General features: G+C 40.9%; 1 protein-coding gene across 1 annotated transcript in view; it reads right to left on the bottom strand.

The window, feature by feature from the left end:
* AGPAT5 (1-acylglycerol-3-phosphate O-acyltransferase 5) overlaps positions 1 to 13,486 on the bottom strand; it is a 56,024-nt gene extending 42,538 nt beyond the window's left edge. Inside the window, exon 1 of the mRNA XM_041477429.1 lies at positions 13,025 to 13,486. Within this exon, the coding sequence (XP_041333363.1) occupies positions 13,025 to 13,243 (219 nt within the window). The 5' untranslated portion in view covers positions 13,244 to 13,486. The remainder of the gene's footprint in view (positions 1 to 13,024) is intronic.
* Positions 13,487 to 18,227: the final 4,741 nt, after the last annotated feature.

Below are 18,227 nucleotides of genomic sequence, written 5' to 3'. Positions count from 1 at the left end.
CTTATAGAGTTAAAACTTCATTTTACAAGTGTATGCTTTCCTAGTACTGTTATGCACAACGTCCATAAATACTGCTTTCTTTAATTTCAAGTTAAGACTCCACTATGTAGTTTCTGGCAAAGACAATTTTTAGAGTAAGAGAGAAGGCCCAATACAACAAATCATTAAACCAGAAGGTTCTGAATGTTATTTGAGCTTTTCTAAAATGTAGAGGAAAAATAAGAAAAAGAGGAAAAAAAAACCTGCCCTTGACCCCAAGAGCTGCACCACACAAGAAACAGGGTTTGAAATATACAATCTATAACTTCAACTTGTAAATATTTCCACTTTAATTTACCAAGTCAAAATCTCAGTGCAATCAGACCCACAATTTAAAGTACTCATTTTGGACTATTGCTTGGGTAAAAACCAATACAAAGTATCATTCCCATTAAAAAACAAATACGCCAGTGTCTGCCAAATATAACAGTTAATCTGTGTAATTTTTTATTTCAGTAAGATTGGATCTAGTTCACTTTTTAACCCCAGAGGAACACCCACTCACTATTCCTGTAAACAACTTGTATGCACAACACTATGGCTTACCCTAAGGGTTAGATGTGTTTACATGTAATGGACCAAAATCTTTTACTCATGATAAAACATACAGCCAAAGTGTTGTACAGAACTAAAACAGAAAAAAAAAATCTTATTTATATTAGTTCTCATTAAACACACAAAAACTGGATGTTTTATTTCAAAGCGAAGGTAAGAATGAGAAAATCTGAAAGCTCTATTTTGTTTGCTCACATACCTCAGCCTAAAAGGATGCACCAGCTTTATCTGCAGTATCATCGACTTCAGCACCACCCATCTCACTGATCTGGAGGAAAGGCTTACACAGTTCATCAAAGGCCAGCAAGCAGCTGTTCACCTTAGACACTCTCAGTTAAAGAACTATGCTATAAACTTACAACTGCTACTACAAGTAGCTAAGAATGGCAACTTCCAGCCTGCAGTCCCAGGAGACACCTACTCTGTGGGCACCCACGCAGCTCTCCTTGTGAGACCAAAGCATTTTTCCTTTATCAGGCTTCTGCAAATATTCACCATACACAACAGAGGGGTAAGAGTTAAGAGCTTTGAATCCTACAGAAATGTTCTTTTCCCTTTGAGATGGTGTCTGAGTAATTAACCTGCCTGTGGATAAGCAGGAGAAGAGTCTGCTCAGGACAAGACTCCAATTTCTGGCCATCTGATGTATTTAGGTAAACCAGAGCACCTAACGCATATTATAGCTGCAGAAGGAAACAATACAGTACCCTTCTTTGCGGCCTCCCGAAAACCTCAGACTCCCTGCTGTTTTTCACAGCTAACTTTGCAGAATTCCTTGCCGCAGAAGCTGTGCAGCCTCTAACTCTTTCTCATTTTGCTGGTGCAGATGTTTGGGGGCCACAGTGAATTATAGAATCACAGGATATGCTGAGTTGGAAGGACCCCCGAGTCCACCGCTTAAGGAAATGCCCACGTAGGGATCGAACCCATACCTTGGTGCCTCCAGCACTGCGCTCTAAGGCAGCATTTGAGTGACTCTCCTGGGACAGCAGTACAGAAACAGGAGCCCACAGTGCCCACTCATATTCAAGCCCCTTTGGATGTAACCTGAAGACATCAGAGTGGCTTAAAGACCCCCAGCCCTCCCCAGAGGAGCAGTGCTGCTCCCAGGATGAGCAGAGCATTGGCAGGGGTGGTCTTGCTCCCTGCAGCCAGTGCCAGGGAAGCAGCGCAAGACATGCAGGACATGCTTGGGAGGGAATTTGAATTTTAGTATAGTGTTTCCATATCTCATGCGTGGCTCTCCAGACACTACATATATATATACACAATACATATATACACATATATTCTAGCTATCAGTTTAATGAAGTGAAAAGTGCCCTGTCAGTCAAACGAAGCAAGTGAAGAACCTGTTCATTTAGAATAGAATCTGCTGTTAAAAAAAAAAAAAGGTACAATGAAGTCAAGTAAAGAAAACAAGTCAATAGGAAGAGCAACACAGCAAGCCAAAGTAAGCAGAGGGAAAATGTTTAAAATGCAGATGTAGAGTCTAACATTGCAAACATTACTTGTGTACACAACACTGAAATGTGTGCTTTTAGCCTTGTTTTGGTTGCCTCACAGCCCAGTTTGCAGTAATGGGTAATACAGTTAATGTGGGCCTTTCACATCTGTTTACACAGCAGCACTGTCAAACTCAACACAACGAGGTCTCAAATGCAGGAAACTGGACGCTATTAGATCCCTTCTGTGGGAAGGCTGGTACCCAGCTTCCATGGATGCCATACACCAAGCTGCTTACAGGCTCAGCAGCCACAAGGCACACCTCAGGGTGTCCTGACCAGCTGAAGCTTTGATGAATTAGCAGGAAGTTACAGTAGTTCTGCTGGAAGAATGCACTAATCCAGTGATAGGCCGATCTAGACATGCAAATGGGAGCTCCTGGGGGATCTGGTGACACCGGTTTCAGCTTCCCTACCAGACTGCTTTTTCCAGTGCAACATACTCAGCTATGGCTGTGCTAATTGTGGTAGGTCACGTAGCAATATGGAACAGTTCTGCATCACAGCCACACCCAAATAACCCATAATTTGCACATGTTTTCACTGAAACAAGGTGAACAATCCTAATTTAGAGTTAAGAATTTTATTTCTTGCTTATGAAATCTCTGCACACCAAAAAAAATTAAATAGATCATTTAATCACATCCCAACAGTATCAGCTCAGTAAACACTGCCATGGCAAAAACAACTGTAGGTAAAAGTAATCATACTATCAGAAGATCTGCTTGCAGGTCAACTGGTGATCACATCAAAATCCTAGCAAAAAGATTACCTTAATATTGTAATTGGATGTGGCTGATAATGGGAGCAGCTAGAAGCTGATCTGCAAGCAGATCTTCTGACAGTGTGACTCCTGCTTTAGCAGCATTAAGGCAATGCAACTGGTTATTGCTAGTAAAAACTTGGGCCATCTCATCTGGTGTCTATCAGTACACCAGCACATTCAGTCTTGGTTCCTCAGACTTTTTAATCCTCCTTCCTTCTCTATTCAAAGAAACAAAGAATGATGGTCCCATCTTTGCTGCTACTTCAACAAAACTTATGTTCACTGGAGTACTTTGTGAAAGCAAAGCACTGTGTTCAGGAAAAACATCAGCTTTAAGCATAGGCAATAGAAACTGGAAAGAGGGATAAAAGCAGGATAACAGGAGGAGAACATTCCTTCCTTCTTCTGGAGAAGGAGTCAAGACATCAACACTTAAAAAGGACCACGGAGACTTCCTACTCAGCTGTACTATCCTCACAAAATGGACCTCTCTCCATCTCACTATTTCTTCACAATTAATTGGGACTGCGTGCTCTTTGGGCCAAGACCATCTCTGTTAGCTGGGCACTACTACAACATGTCTACTAAAATAAATAGTATCCTAAAACATATTTATCATCTGTTTGTTATAAAGTCTGGATACAATTTTCTGGTGAAAGGGTGGAGTTTGCAGGACAAACCACCAAAGCAACTAGCACGTACCCTGTGCAAGCTGACCTCTGCAGCACTGCTGAAGATATCAAAAACCTGATCATGACTCAAGTCCTTTGAGCTTCCAGAGAAAGCATCTCAGATCATAGAAACTATTTATCCTGTTTGACTAGAAACAGGCTCAAGACAGGATACAGATAGGGAATCTGTACTTGGGGCTGACAAATTTCTCAGGTTTTCAAATGTCTTACTATAAGAATTTTAAATGTTTATTTTTCTCCACAGAAGACAAGCACTTTTATTTACCTTTAACAGATACAGGTTTCACTTGCCTACAGCATAAGGAGTATGAATAGAACAGAAGAGGAAGGACTTTGATGTTATTAGTTGCATTTTCTCTAGATCTGAAAAAAAAAGTTTATAAATTTTGTAAAAATACCTTTAGGACACACAGCTTTAAGGTAACAATCATACTATTGCTACACATCGCAACCTCTTTAGGGACTATCTGCTCAACGCGGAATTGCACAAGTCTGAAGTCTGCTGCTCAGACAGCTCTAGCAAGCTCAGCAGCAAACCATAAAATCACAAAGCAATCCATTTTATTGAAGCAGAGTTCAAACATTCTGCAGATATGTATTTTACTGGGGTTCAGTAGGAAAAAAACCTCGCTAAGAGATTAAGCTCTGGAGAATATTGAAAAGATTCCTATACATAATGTAATTCAGTTTCTTTTTAAAATACATTTGTGACTTGATTCAACCAGAGAGCCCAAAACTTCAGAAAATACACTTACTGTCACTTAATTTCATTTTTGTAAGAAAATGATAGTAACAATCTATTTAGATTAAGTAGGACTAAATCATACCATCAGATGTTACATATGAAGACTGTACATTTTTATTTTCATACTAGCTTTTAGTCTTATGGTCTAAATTGACAAAGTTTCATGAGTGGTTGGTTATACTTCATTCCATGTACTAGATACATGTAAAAAAGTAATTCTGTTCTGATGCTGACTGTAAAGGCTTTACAGATTATGAGCTGAATTAAAGATAATTGTCCCCTGTACTCCTTAGCTCTCTAATGAATCCTTAACAAAATCTTTAAAAAGGCATCTGTATATCTTAAATGTTCCAGTCTTGATAAAAGGAAAAACCCCCAAGATTTACCATGATATTAAGATTCTGACATCTAAAGTCTGAAAAAATCCTATTATCAGTGCCCACATAATTTACAGATTTTTCTTAAAATTACTTGCTTTTGATTACAGTGCAGTTTAATAGCACAAATCCACCATTACAATCAGTGATCACCTGGGAAAAATCAGAGTATCTAAATTTCATCATAAATCACCAGTAATGAAATTTTTAAAATAACAACTGCAGATACTTCAGACATAGCTGAAAGGTGATTACTTATATGATGAGATTTCAATAGGAGTGTTTTTCTGAACATTTGGCATCTTGGTATTACATAAAACCTGAACATGTCTTCTAGTACAAGAGTGAAAGTCGGTATTCCACCTGTTTCAATAAGAGACAGTCTCCTTTATAAACCTTTTGCATCTCTGGAGACTTCTTCATGCACATTTTAGTAATTTCCTTAAAAGAAGGGCAAAAGCAACCCACACTAAATGTAGCTATTGTTTACTTTATTACCCTTCTGTAGTGGAAGATATGTAACATCCATTCAAGCTCACTCTGGAAATACCCTTTGCCCACCACTCAGGAGCAGGAAACCTTGTGGCAGTTTGCAGCGTTTCCTCCAGCCAGAGCTCTTTGGAACAGGAACTTGGCCTTTAAATGCCTTGGACTCCACGGAGGAGTTGTTTGCATCTCTATTTGTAATACTGTTACAAGTGTTTGTATCAAGTAGAGACTGGAAGTTTCTGGGAAGCTCTCAGTGAGTTGACATGAATGAAGATGATTATGAAACATTTCTAGTCTCTGCTTGTGACAGCGGAATAGGATTTCTGAAAGCTTCTCCACACATCATCAGTAGGTATTTAGAATTTAAGCACTCTGGACTGTGAGGCAAAGGAAAGCATAAGACTCACAGTGAGGCAAAGGAAAGCATAAGAACATGTAGGGAGGTTTCTGCAACAATTCTGCCTCCAGAATTGAACCTAGTAAACTGATCAGCCTCAAAAATTGACACATTAAAATCACCCTCATCTGCTCACCACCACAGCATGTGAACGAGCCAGCTCACCTGCAGCCTGCTCAGAACTGTGCACTGTTTGCTCACTCAAAAAGAAACATGCATGCCCCCAGACTCCCAGGTAGCCACAGGAAATGGAACAAAGTAAGTCTTTGAGTCAATCCGTAAGTTCACCAGGTAAAATTACTTCAACTACCACAATACAGTTCAAAGCAATCCAAACTAATAATTTTTTTTATATCTAGTCATGAACTAAAATACAAAATTTGATCAAATCATGTGTAGTTTATTTTACGTTTAAAAAAATCAAACTAGCATAAATGCTATTTCCTACTCCCACAGAGGATCTAGTTGTAATAGAGAAGATGACAAGTAGTATGTGACAGAAAAGAAATGAACAAAAGAAAATAATTTCCCTGGCTTTTTATACCAAATCGCTTCATAGGATCAATTCAAACTGACAGAAGAGAGATTAAAGAGTATTTTTCCCCGAGAAGATATGCTTCCTCATAACTGTAATGTCAAAATCCCTGACATCTGAGCCTACTTTATCTAACATAACTAAAACTGAGGAAAAAAGGATACCCCACCTGCAAGCCTACGGCAAAAAGTTTGAAATAAGTGTACACAAATGTTTAACTATGAACAGAACCTTCTATTAGCAAGAACAGTGTCAGATGGTAGAGCACCAGGAGAAAAAAACATCTAAATTAACAATCATCCTTACATAAAATATCTGGACATATTATGTAAGCAGAAGAAAAGGGCATGGAAGAGCACTGTAAAACTCCACAGCCCAGCATCTACCAGAACACAGTTAAACACAAAAAGAGTATAGTGTATAAAACTAATGTTGGCTAAAAAAACAGCAACAAATACAACTTTTATTTTCAAATGTAACAAATTATGCTAAGTCAGGACAAATTGTAATGAAAAATCCACATACCAAAAATCTTAAGATATTAAAATAAAGTATATTTAAATAGAAGATTTTAAAACCAAATCATGAGATTGCAATACTTACTGGTCAAATACTTGGAACCAAAATTCGTAAGAGCATTCAAACTTGCCCTTTGACTCCTTAGCTTTTCATACTTGACACATACTTTCTAATATTTTTGTAAGGACATGCAGCTAACTTAAAAATGTAAACATACATTTTTTAAATTGTGGACTGAGACAGATAAGGCTGACATAAAATTCAGATTCAGTTGTGACTTGCCATTTATGAAACATATGCCAGGCAAATCTCCACACAAAGCTACTAGTTTATGAACCCAAACAGCAGTTTTGGTTCAGGTAGCTGATACTTGATTTCTAAAAATGCTAACTAGCTAGCCCTCAGTTTTTATTTATTTTATTTTTCATGTATCAGGCAATAAGTGGAGGATGATCAGGATCAGTACTGAATGCAGAACCTCTCCATACTAAATTCTTTCCAGATTGCCCCAAAGCCAGATCTGCAATAGACCGGAACTCCAGATGGTATATTGTTGAACAAGAGTCCTGAAGGACACCACTTTCACCTTCAGATCTACAGTCAAAGGCACAGAATAAATATGAAGATATATGCAAATATTTGGATTGCAATATCTAAAACAGAAAGAGCACAAAGTTAACACACCTAATCTATTTTTGCTACCTCATACCACAGTTGAACGTAAGAGTCTAAAATTAGGCATGCATCTCAATCTGAAAGCTGCATCCCTCGGGCTTAGCAGGTATCACTTGATTTCTGTTCTAATAACGCAGAGAACTTAGCTGTGTACTACAAAAGACATATATGCCTGGAGACAGCTATACACTGAAATCTCTAATGAAATGAAGCAGGGTAAACCCTCTTAATGGAGCCAGAAAAATTTCATAACAGCAGAAAAATTTCACTGAGCTTCTTTCAAAAATTTATCACACAAATGTGATACACTTCCCTACCTTCCCCTAGCTTCTTTTCAGTCTCTGCATTGCACCAGTCCCCACATTTCTATCACTTCCCCAGGACCTTTACCTCATTATTTCTACCATTGCAATTAAGTTACAAGTATGTTTATTTTAACCTCTCAACACACCTCCCAACAGCTAACACTTTCACAAAGCAGCAATGTAAGCAGGTACTAACTGGGGTTACTGCCACAAGCTACATGAACAAGGAAAGCTCGAGCCCTGGGAGGCTACTCAGCTCCAACCTGAGCTTAGAGGTTTGCCTTAATGGCAGCTCTGCACCTTCCTGCTCAGCTCCCCCACCATTCCAGAATCCTCCCACTCCTGAGCCGCCACACAGGGAGGAGAGCTCGGGAAACTCAAGAGCAGGTTCATATACCCAAGGCTCATGCCAAAATGCAACTGCCAGCACTTTCCTTCCAAACACAACTGAAGAAGGGTGAAAAGTTCTGTTTCCTTTGGACTTTCTGGTTATGTCACTTGCCTGGGAAATGGGTCCTCATCTAAAGAGAAGCCAAACCCTGTCACTCACATCTACCGACAGGAAGCAGTCAGAAACCAGACCTTCACCCTGCCATGATGAAGCCTGGTTATGATACCTCCCCCAGTGCAGAGAGGGAAGAACCAGGTTCCTAAGAGATGACAAACCACCCCACCAACAGCAACCAAAGCACCTCCTTGTATGCTGCAACTTGGCTCTCAAAACTGAGCTGCCTCTTGCCTTCCCACTTCCACCTTGGGCCCTCAAGAATTACCTGCTGGACAGCTGAACAGATTCAAAAGGAAAAGCAAGAAGTATGTAAAGACAATCTTGTCTGGGAAGGTTGCTGTCCTGGGAACAGAAATGGGCACAGACACTCACTGCAAATTGGTCAACAGCTCCAAGATTAAGCATCCATCCCAATCTCAGACACCAAGCTGAGATTTCCTAGGACGCCAAGGTATGAAAAAAATCGCAGACTCTACTCCACTGGAAAGTATTGTCAAGAGTCCTGCAGCACATTTGCTCCACAAAGTTTTAGTTTGCTCTAAACCTAAGTAGTTTTCAACCCTATTGAGACACAGCAAGTCGAAGTTTCAATATCAATCCAGGAAGCACACCGCACTGTGAGACAAGCATCTTTTGTATTTTATAAAATAATTGTTTAGCTCTACTAAACAACACCGAGGTATTATATGATTCTTACAGCCTTTCCAGAGTCCTGTAAAGACAACGAAAACCAGAATTTCATTATGTCTTTAATAAAAACACTGCTTCCAAAAATTTCTATTCATCAGGAAGGGGGGGTAGGGAACACACTGAGACAAGTACTGAACAAAATCCATGAGCATTAATTCCATTATGGATTTCATTCAATTGTCAAAATCTTTCAGATGAAAATGATCCTTTAGGAAGCAGTCTGAGTGATGATTTCTTTATTATTTCCTCACCAGCATTCAGTACAAAATATCAAACACAATTACAACAAAAAAAGTTGAAGAACATTTAGTCCTCATCTGATCTGAAACATGTGCACAAACACAATAGGCATTAATTTCATCACCCTGACAGCAAGTGGGATAAGACACTCAGGGTCAGAGAGATGAGAGCATTCATCATATTGAATTACCAGTCCTTTCAGCCTTCAACCATTCTAATCACACACATATTTGCAGCCATCCTAGTTTTCACATTCTATGGCAAGATTCAACTGTTTATAGCCTGTTTGAAATGGAAGAGACCAGACTTCCCTGACACAGTAAAGAGAAAAGCAGTAACACAATCACAGTTCATCAGCTGCTTGATGATTCAGAAACCTGGGGCCAAACCAACTACCCTCAGATGGAAGACCTCTAAAGTGCATGAATTGTACCTGCTTGTACCAGGGACTGCTTTAGCTCATCACTGATAAAATTAACACCCTTTGCTCTCTGAGACTCTCTTTACATAGAATTCTTTTCACTTTATAAAATATTCCTCCTAGAAAACAGTACCGTAGGGCACCGGCATCTTCCGGCAGGATAGGTGCGAAGCAACACAGAGCCAAAGCAGGGACATGCTCTCTGTGCCACTTTCCAATACCACTTCTACACATTTCATTACTTTGAGTACGTAATCCTAGAGATTATTGAAGAGCACTGTCAAAATGCCACAAATTAATTAATTTAATATATTTATAGCTGCTTAACAGAATTTATGGATGCCCGCTATACTGTAATTGCACTGACAAATTTACACAGCGTTATAGGATTCCATTTTATAGCATACTGGCTTTGTCAAGTTTACCTCACAGCACTGAGATGTTGTTGTTGCTTTCTGTACTCTCAGTACTGGTTCTTCAGTCTTCTACTGCCAACTCTTGCATGACAGTCAGCAAAAAGGACTATTTTTGGCAATTTGTTAATGAATTCTAATATTATTGGAAAACCAAAACTGATGCCAAGTAAGCTTGAGTTCTCTTAGGCTTTGTAAAACAAAACCGTTTCAGTGGAAAAAAAGTCTGACCAAAATTTAAAAAGAGAAAGTATTTACAACTAAATACTTTTTTACTTACCAAGTAAAAAACTTCTACAGTTACTTCATGAGCCACTCTCTAGAACCTAAAATATCCAGAGCTCACAGCAATTGTATCTCTGCAATTATTTTATATCTCAAGTCAAATACATAAGAGAAAGGGAAAGACTAGTATTTCAAGATTTTCTATCATGCAGATCAGGTTATCACCTTACTTAGTTACATTTCAAAACAGAGGAGTTTGCTATAAAGATAAAAAGCCTTTCTAGTATGAACTATAGTTTTTGTTTTTAAAGAATTGGATAAGAACATCCAAGTCAAGAAGAACAATACACTTGTGCATGTACCTGTGAGAGGGAGACAGATTTAGATACTCAATGGATTAACAGCAAATGGTAGAGAAAAACATCACCTCTTGACAGATAAGTAGAAAACAAATATCACAATACACTAGTATTTGAATCAAAAATATAGTCATCCATGTTTATGACTGCAACCAACTCTACCCTGTTAATACCCACTCACATTACTAGGCATTTTGGAAAATTATTTTAAGATCAGACACTTCAAATATCCTCAACTGATTCAGCATGTTCTTGTATTAAAAACCACAAATACCTTAAGTGTAAAACCAAAGAATGTTAAACAGTACATAACATTAAAGACATTTTAAATACAGTAAGACAGCAAGAGAGTTAACAAAAAGTCACTTAAGCATCTGTAGAACCCTAACGACTTGAGTGGGACTACAACAAGTTCCAGTATTCTGATGGATGAGGTTGTCTTCTATTTATTCAGTTACAAAAAAAAACATCCCAACAAGCAATCGATTGAATAAATTAATAGACTTGAAAGAGATGCAGAATTCCTCTCTCCCATGGCTCTTATGGCGCCTTAATGCTGCTAGAGCCCTACAGCTGCCTTTATGAAGCTACTATTTTTGCTGGTTTATTGGAATTAAGTTTAATGATGCCACACTTCTGCATCTAATTACATGCCTTAAGACAGCCCATCCACAGTAGGTCTCACGTTACCATCCCAATCTCACACACTCGGGCACATGGTTAACTTTCCACTGTGAGTTTCAAGTTAAAACTCATGCAGCGTTCACTAGAGTAGGTCTAAAAGGACACTCTGTTTCTCTCCCTTAAACAAATGGGAACTATCCTCCAGTTAAATGACACATGGATTTTAAAGGTTATAGCTCTTACCTCTTTACACATGTATTGTATTTTCCAAGCTTTTATTTACCTTCCAGTCATGGCTACTGTTTTATTTATCCTATGACATATGCCTCCTCCTCCACAATTTCTTATCATTATTTCTTGCTTCGTGTGACAAAGCATCTCTATTACAACATTCTCCTAACTGATCTCCTGTTAGTGGCCTATAATTGATCATCACCACTTTTCTGTTTGTATGAAGTTTATCAATGCAATGAAACAGAGGTCAACAGATGATGGCTGCCTTGTTGTTTCTTTTGGTTAGCATTTTCCTTTCTTTAATGTCACATGCAATTTTTGGATTAAAGTTCTTTCTAAAAATTCTAAGTGTTTGCTACTGTCCGCACATCAGTTGTATGCAGCTTGAGTAGCTTTTCCGTTATAATTTAGACACCGATTTTTGGCTCTCATTCTTAGAATAGGTCAAGTTAAACTGCTATACCACTACCTTCAGCAGTTAATGTAACATCAAAGTATCTGCACTAGAGACACTACATAAAACAGAAGGCAGCTAAAACTATAAGTACCTGTGAACTACCGCTCCTTCTTCCTTTTTTTTTTTTTTTTTTAAATATCAAGCACAACACAAGTTAGCTTATTTGGACAAGATGTAAGGTGAAACTACATAAATTACAAACTGAATCAAAAACTACCACTAAAAGAAGATCTCGCTTCAGTTTTGTATCTGTTTTATTTACTCTGACGTCAAACTGTGCAACTCTTGTACCTTTAGCTGGCTTTGTGGGTTTCCCAAGAGTCAGTATGAAAGTAAGGCCTACAACTGCACTCAAGAGTGGAAACTAGGGGAGATCCAGCCTGATTCTGAAATAAATGCTTCATTACAGAGTGGAAAAAGGCCTCAGCCATGAATATGAGAAGACCTTATTTGTATGAGCTCTGTCATCTGTCAATGTGCATTGCTATTCTTCGCTCTCAAGCACCTAAAGCTGACACTACCTTCAAAGAGCCTGCTGTATATTAAAAAAATTTTGAAGGTCATGCTTAGACACAGGAAGCACCTGTCATTTATTATTTTTTACATGCAGCATTAAAAGTCTCCTTCCCTGCTTTCCAAATTACAGAAAAATACATAACCTCTCAAACACTGAGAACTTTGTGAGATATTATCACCTGAATGCAAATACCCCTCTGATCATACAAGAGAGGCCTCCAATTTCAACTGATTAACCTGAAACCAAGATCCTGAATAACCACAATCCATGGCTGATCCAAAATCTAAGGGCCAAAGAGTGACATGAGGCAGACTGCACGAAAACTAAAAATCTGTAATAACGGAGAAATTAAGTAATCTATTTATTAAAAACTTGTACGTGTATTATGCACAATTATAGCTGATGACAGCTTTCTCATCTGCTGCCAATTTAACGCTACAGATGTGCGGCACAGGCCACAGGGGTTCAAAGTGTGCAAAGGCGGCTGCCATTCAAGTGCTGATAGAGCACGACCGGTGTCGCATCTCTTCCGTTTCCCCGACCTGCAAAACGAACACAACACCAACACTCCGTGAAAAGCATCACCAGAGGAGCAGCGGCGGCTGCGGAACGAGGCGGATCCTCTGCGGTGCCGGGCACAGGCCACGGCCGCACCTGCCGCGGGCCCCACGGGGGCCGAGCCCAGAGCCGGCACCACCGCCGGAGCCCCCCTGCCCTGCCCGGCCCAGCCGGCTCACCTGCACGCCCGTGTAGTTCTCGAAGAAGAAGAGAACCATGCTCTGGTAGATGGTGTACAGCCGGTCATCCACCTCGCGGTAGAAGCGGGAGGGCAGCACGGCGGAAAGCAAGCGCCAGGCGCCCCAGGCCAGCATGTAGGTGGGCGCCGTGCCCATCATGACGGCGGCGGGCAGCACGTAGCGCATGGAGTAGGTGTGCAGCACCAGCGACAGCAGCATCTTCCCGCTGCCCCCGGCCTCACCGGGACACCCACATGGGCGGCGCGGTCACACACAGCCCCGCAGCCCCGCCGTCCGCATCGCCCGCCGCGCCGGGCACACCCGCCAGGCGGCCGCGAAGCAGCAGCGGCGACCGCGGCCGGGAGGGACGGGGAGAGAGAGCGCGGCGTGAGAGGGCACCGGCTCACGGCTCCCCCAGCGCCGCTGCCGCCACCATCTTGCCCGGCGGAGGCGGAGCCGCGCCGCAGGAAGGCGGCCCCGGGCCCGCGGCGCTTCCGGGCGGGCGGGAGGAGCCGCGCTGGCGCCGCGCCGGGCCCGGACCGGACCCGCGAGCAGCCCGGCCTGTGGCACCGGCTCTTTCCGCTCCCCGGCCCCGTCCCGGCCGCATCCCCATCACTCCCCAACCAGAACCAGCTGCAGTGAGGGCCGGGCCGCTCGGCTCCGTGCAAAACGAGGCACACGTGTTTATAACTGATGAACTGAGTTGGTATTAATTATATCCTAGCATAGGTTGGAAGAAAATTTAGTCCTTTCTCCTGGCCGTCCTCCGCCCTTTCCCCACCCCCGCACTTTCGGCCTATGAGCCCAAAGTGGAGCGCTGGAATGCAGCTCTCCCTTTGCCAGCTCCAGGCACAGCGGTGCTCCGGGTTTAGGAGGCATTTCACGTGCCCAGCCTGGACGCGTTCTCGCACCGGCAGGCAGCCGCCTGCCTCGCCTCCTCTCTGCTCCCACCCTCAGGCTCTGCCCCCCAGGACCCTGCTGGCAGCAGAAGCCAGAGGCACCATCTGCTTTTGAAGAAAATGCAAGGGGTCTTGCAAAAACCAATCTAATAATCTTCGCAGAAAAAATTGCTTATTGAGCTCTAGGCTGTCGTGAAAGATGTATTCCTTGTCTTTAAAAAAATAAGTTCTGTCCTGAAGTTTGTGGAGATCTCACTGTTTTGAAAGAAGTGGGTGTGCAATACATTCTGCTAAGATCTGTTTCCTTTGCCAGGTTTTAACTGGGGCAAGCTTTGTCCTTTGCTGTTGTTGACCTCCTGCTAGCTGGTTTTTAGTGTGTGTTGAAAATGGCATCCTTCAGTTCATTAGTCTTAGGTATAACAAGACACGTCTTTACCAGTTTTAAAATGTTTCATTTTTATTCCTTTGTATGTTTTCCCCCATATTACAAAGACTGCCTGTATTTCTTTGCTGTATTTTACATTACAAGTTTTCTTTTTTTTGTTACTGTTTGATTATTTTTCCCTTCCAGCTTATGCTTTTTTGGCATTCTTAATCTTTTACCATCCCATACCACACATACATGCCCATGTTCACACACTTTGTTTCTGCTTTTCATAACTGGATATTTTCTACTGGTTCTTTTAATATATTCTCTCTCTTTGTGAAGTGTCTATTATCTGACATATAGATACCATTTTAGTTACATAAAAGGTACAGAGTCCATGTACTTGTGCTTAGGGCTTAATATACTAGTGTAATTATATCAGTATGAGGTTGTAATATGGGGTTGTAATGTCTGTAGCTGAATGAAACTCAAACTTTCCCATTCAAAAAACAAATATTCAACAGTGATGAGGTCTGGGATGCTGCCACCAAGTCCTTGCTTTTCTTGATTCATAGATGCTTTTTATTGTAGATCCCTCTGAATTGTGCCACAGGAATTTCAATACTAGTCTTTCACATTATAGACATCAGAGGCAAAATAAGAAGAATGTTCTGATATTTGCTACAATTTGTAATTTCTTATGAAAATCTTATGAAAGTCTTATGAAAGCATAGGCCCCAATTACACCTCCTTTAACCAAGTTGCTCTCTGGGCATTTTACTTTCAGGTGGAAGAAGAAAAATCACCCAGTTTAGGGCAGTTAGTACAGCAGTTCAGATATTAATACTTCAAACCTGTTTTTATTTTCTTCTGTATAACAACCTTGACATTTAAAAAAATAAACAATGTTTTCCCCCTGAAATTTTGGGGGAAAAGCATTGGTGAGCCATCTGTAAGGTGCTCAGTCTGTTTTGTGAGGATATAATTATTTGGTATGAACATGATTATTCTAGTGTTAGGTTATTCTGCTGGCGGTTGCCACACCTAAAGTGGCCAAGTTCAACAAGCTCTGGAAAAAGAATCAGATGTTAATCTGATAGTGAAAAATACCTGTAACTGCCTCTGAAGGAACCACAAACTGTGTCCCTCTGAATGTTAAGGGAGTTTCCCATTTTGCTACTCACAAAACCATGTTTCACAATTCCATCACCTACTCACTGCAATTGTCAACAGACTAAGCAAAACCACATAACATTTGATACAAATCAGTCTCCCTTGAGCTTTAAAATTAAACCTTTACAGATGGTCTTATCTTCAACAGTATCCTGGAAGATGATGTATTGCTATCAGTTCTGTTGTCAAATGTTGAGAAAAGAGACACAGATATTAAGGCCAAAGATCTAGATCAAAATAAGGATTTAAGCACCTGAATTCCTTGAGTCAAGGACTTTGATTCAGAGCTTAGGCTTGCTATGAAGTCCATGTCATATGGGGAACTAATCAGTGCATAATAGGATCCATGGCCATCATCAGTCTGTGTAGAAAGTTGATTGCAGTTAGCAGACTCAATATGTATTTGTGTAGGGTCAGGTAAACCGAAGCACTGAGGACAGTGAGCCTAAGTATGGTCTTACAAGTCATCATTCTGTATTTTAGAAGCACATGTGTCCACTTGAGACCCACAATGTGTTACAAAGTTTGGTAACACACTTTTTAAAATGTGGCTAGAGAAGATACCGACAGACTTCAAGGGACTGGATTAGATATGGATTCAGTTTGTTGAGGGTATCAAACTCATACCTCCCATCACCAAGGTAGGTGACCTGCAGGGTAAGAGTAATGAACATCTCTCATGTTGAAGGTGCATTTTGGTAGTAAATGTTTAATGTAACATAAAAAATAATTAGCCTAGATTACAATTAGACTAGTTTAGACAAGTAGACTTGTTTAGATTACAGGTCCTCTAGATGCATGCCTTTTTTCTAACAATGGCCATGACCTTCTACATCTGTCTGCATTTGCTCAAGGAAATGAAGGCTTCCTTGAATCCTGCAGTCCTCTCCAACCTCAGGTGAGAAATGTAGTAGTTCCTCTCCATCCCTGACTCTGTCCTTGCAGGGTTCCTTCAGGTTCCTCTGCCCCATTGGACGCCCTGGCTCTCCTTACACAGAACATAAGGCTGCACAACATCTGATCCACCTCAACAGCATGTCTACATGTCTGTGCTCTGCTTGTTCCATTCCTTACCTTCAGGCCCTGCCCAGAAAGGATGTCTCTTACCACCAGAAAAGGAGGAATCACATTGGGCCAGCTTGTAATCTGAGCTAGTTCTTGAGGATGTTTTCTGGGTGGCATTGGGCATGGTTGTGTTTATGGTGGGAGTTACACTGTCTTCTGCATCATGCCCTTGCAGTGATAGGGAAACAAGTTCAGCTGTACCCTAACTGAGGTAGGTTTCAGCTCTTCTCTGTCTCCTAGGAGATTCATTCTTATGGATTTGGTTATACTTTTTGCCTCTACAAATCAATAAGAATGGGAGATACAGATGAAGTAAGGATGTGGCAAACTTCTTCCAAGCTCTCCCAGCCTTCTCCAAACCCCTCTTTGTGTTCAGGGCCTGGAGCCATGTTTAATTCACCAACAGATTTATTCTACATATGTCTACCCATTTTTCCTTTTACCTCTATTGGCTTTTAGCCGCACTGCAGTCTGTGTGACAAGCAGTAGAATCTCCTTTTGTTTTGAACCTGCCTCATTCTAATTTCATTTTATGTACCTTAGAGCTTGTATTGAAAGACACAGAAACCCCCTTTCCACTCTCTTTTTAAAGAGATTATTCCACTTATTATTTTAAAAGATCTCCATAACATCCCCTTTAGGTGATCTGTTTTCTTCATGAGAGCTATTATGTTCACTCATAAGATTTATCCATAAAAGTAACTTGCAGAATCTCTGATACATGTCTAGCATAATATGTCATCATTTAATAAATCAAAGTAGTAAATGAGGAGAAGCACATTTTTTCTAATGGTTCTAAAACACATCTGCTGACACCAGAGATATGGTGATTTTCAAGACTCTGCAGATTGTGGAGGAAACAGTTTTAAGGAGCACACACTCTTTTGCATAAAGCTGGATCACTATCATCTTTCATCTACCTCCAACTTTTGTCTTTCCTCTGTTTCCACTCTTCGTCCACCAAACTCTCAGTCTCCCTTCCAAAATACATCCTTTGGTTCTCAGCTATGTCTCTACATATTTTTTTCCAATCTCCTTCCCAGGCAAGCCTAGCTAATTCTACTCCCATGACTCTGTGCATCCATCTCTTTTTTTTCCTAGTGAGTCCTGGTTTGCTCTTAATTTCCCCTGAGAGCTCCTAATCCTGTTATCCACTCTTTATGTCAAATTCTCTTTGCCAGAGCAATTCTAATTTTTACTTCCTGCCTACTTGGTCACAGTCCAGTCTTTCCTCAACAATTCTCAGCCACAGCTTCACCCTAGACTGGCAGTTCTGGCTTGGCCTTTCCCCCCTCATTTGGTCAAGCTCTCAATCTCTTTGTATGTAACTTGGGTGGCCTCTGCCTCTGTGGCACTTGGGTGCAGGCAGGGACAGCACTAAGAGATGGACAAAATAAGGTACTGTGACCCCCCATCTGTCTTTGGATGGCTTGAAGGGGTCAAAGCATGCTGTCTCTCAGGAAGGACAGCATCCATACAGCCTGTTCAGTGAGACAGGAATTGTGCATTTTAGCTGGTAAACTTGGGTTCTGTATTAAGCAGTTAAAACAGATTTATCAGAGGTTTGTGGCTTTGCCAAATTTGAGCCAGTTTTCATAGTAGGAGGTCGTGTTCATAGCTCAAATGCTATTCATGACCTTACCAAACAAATCTCCTCTCTAAGGCCAAAAGTAGTAAAAATCAAAAGGATTATGAGCAG

The sequence above is a fragment of the Pyrgilauda ruficollis genome, unplaced genomic scaffold (genome assembly GCF_017590135.1).
Source record: "Pyrgilauda ruficollis isolate IOZ18807 unplaced genomic scaffold, ASM1759013v1 scaffold40, whole genome shotgun sequence".
NCBI lineage: Eukaryota > Metazoa > Chordata > Aves > Passeriformes > Passeridae > Pyrgilauda > Pyrgilauda ruficollis.
This window is presented reverse-complemented; position numbering and strand designations above follow the sequence as displayed.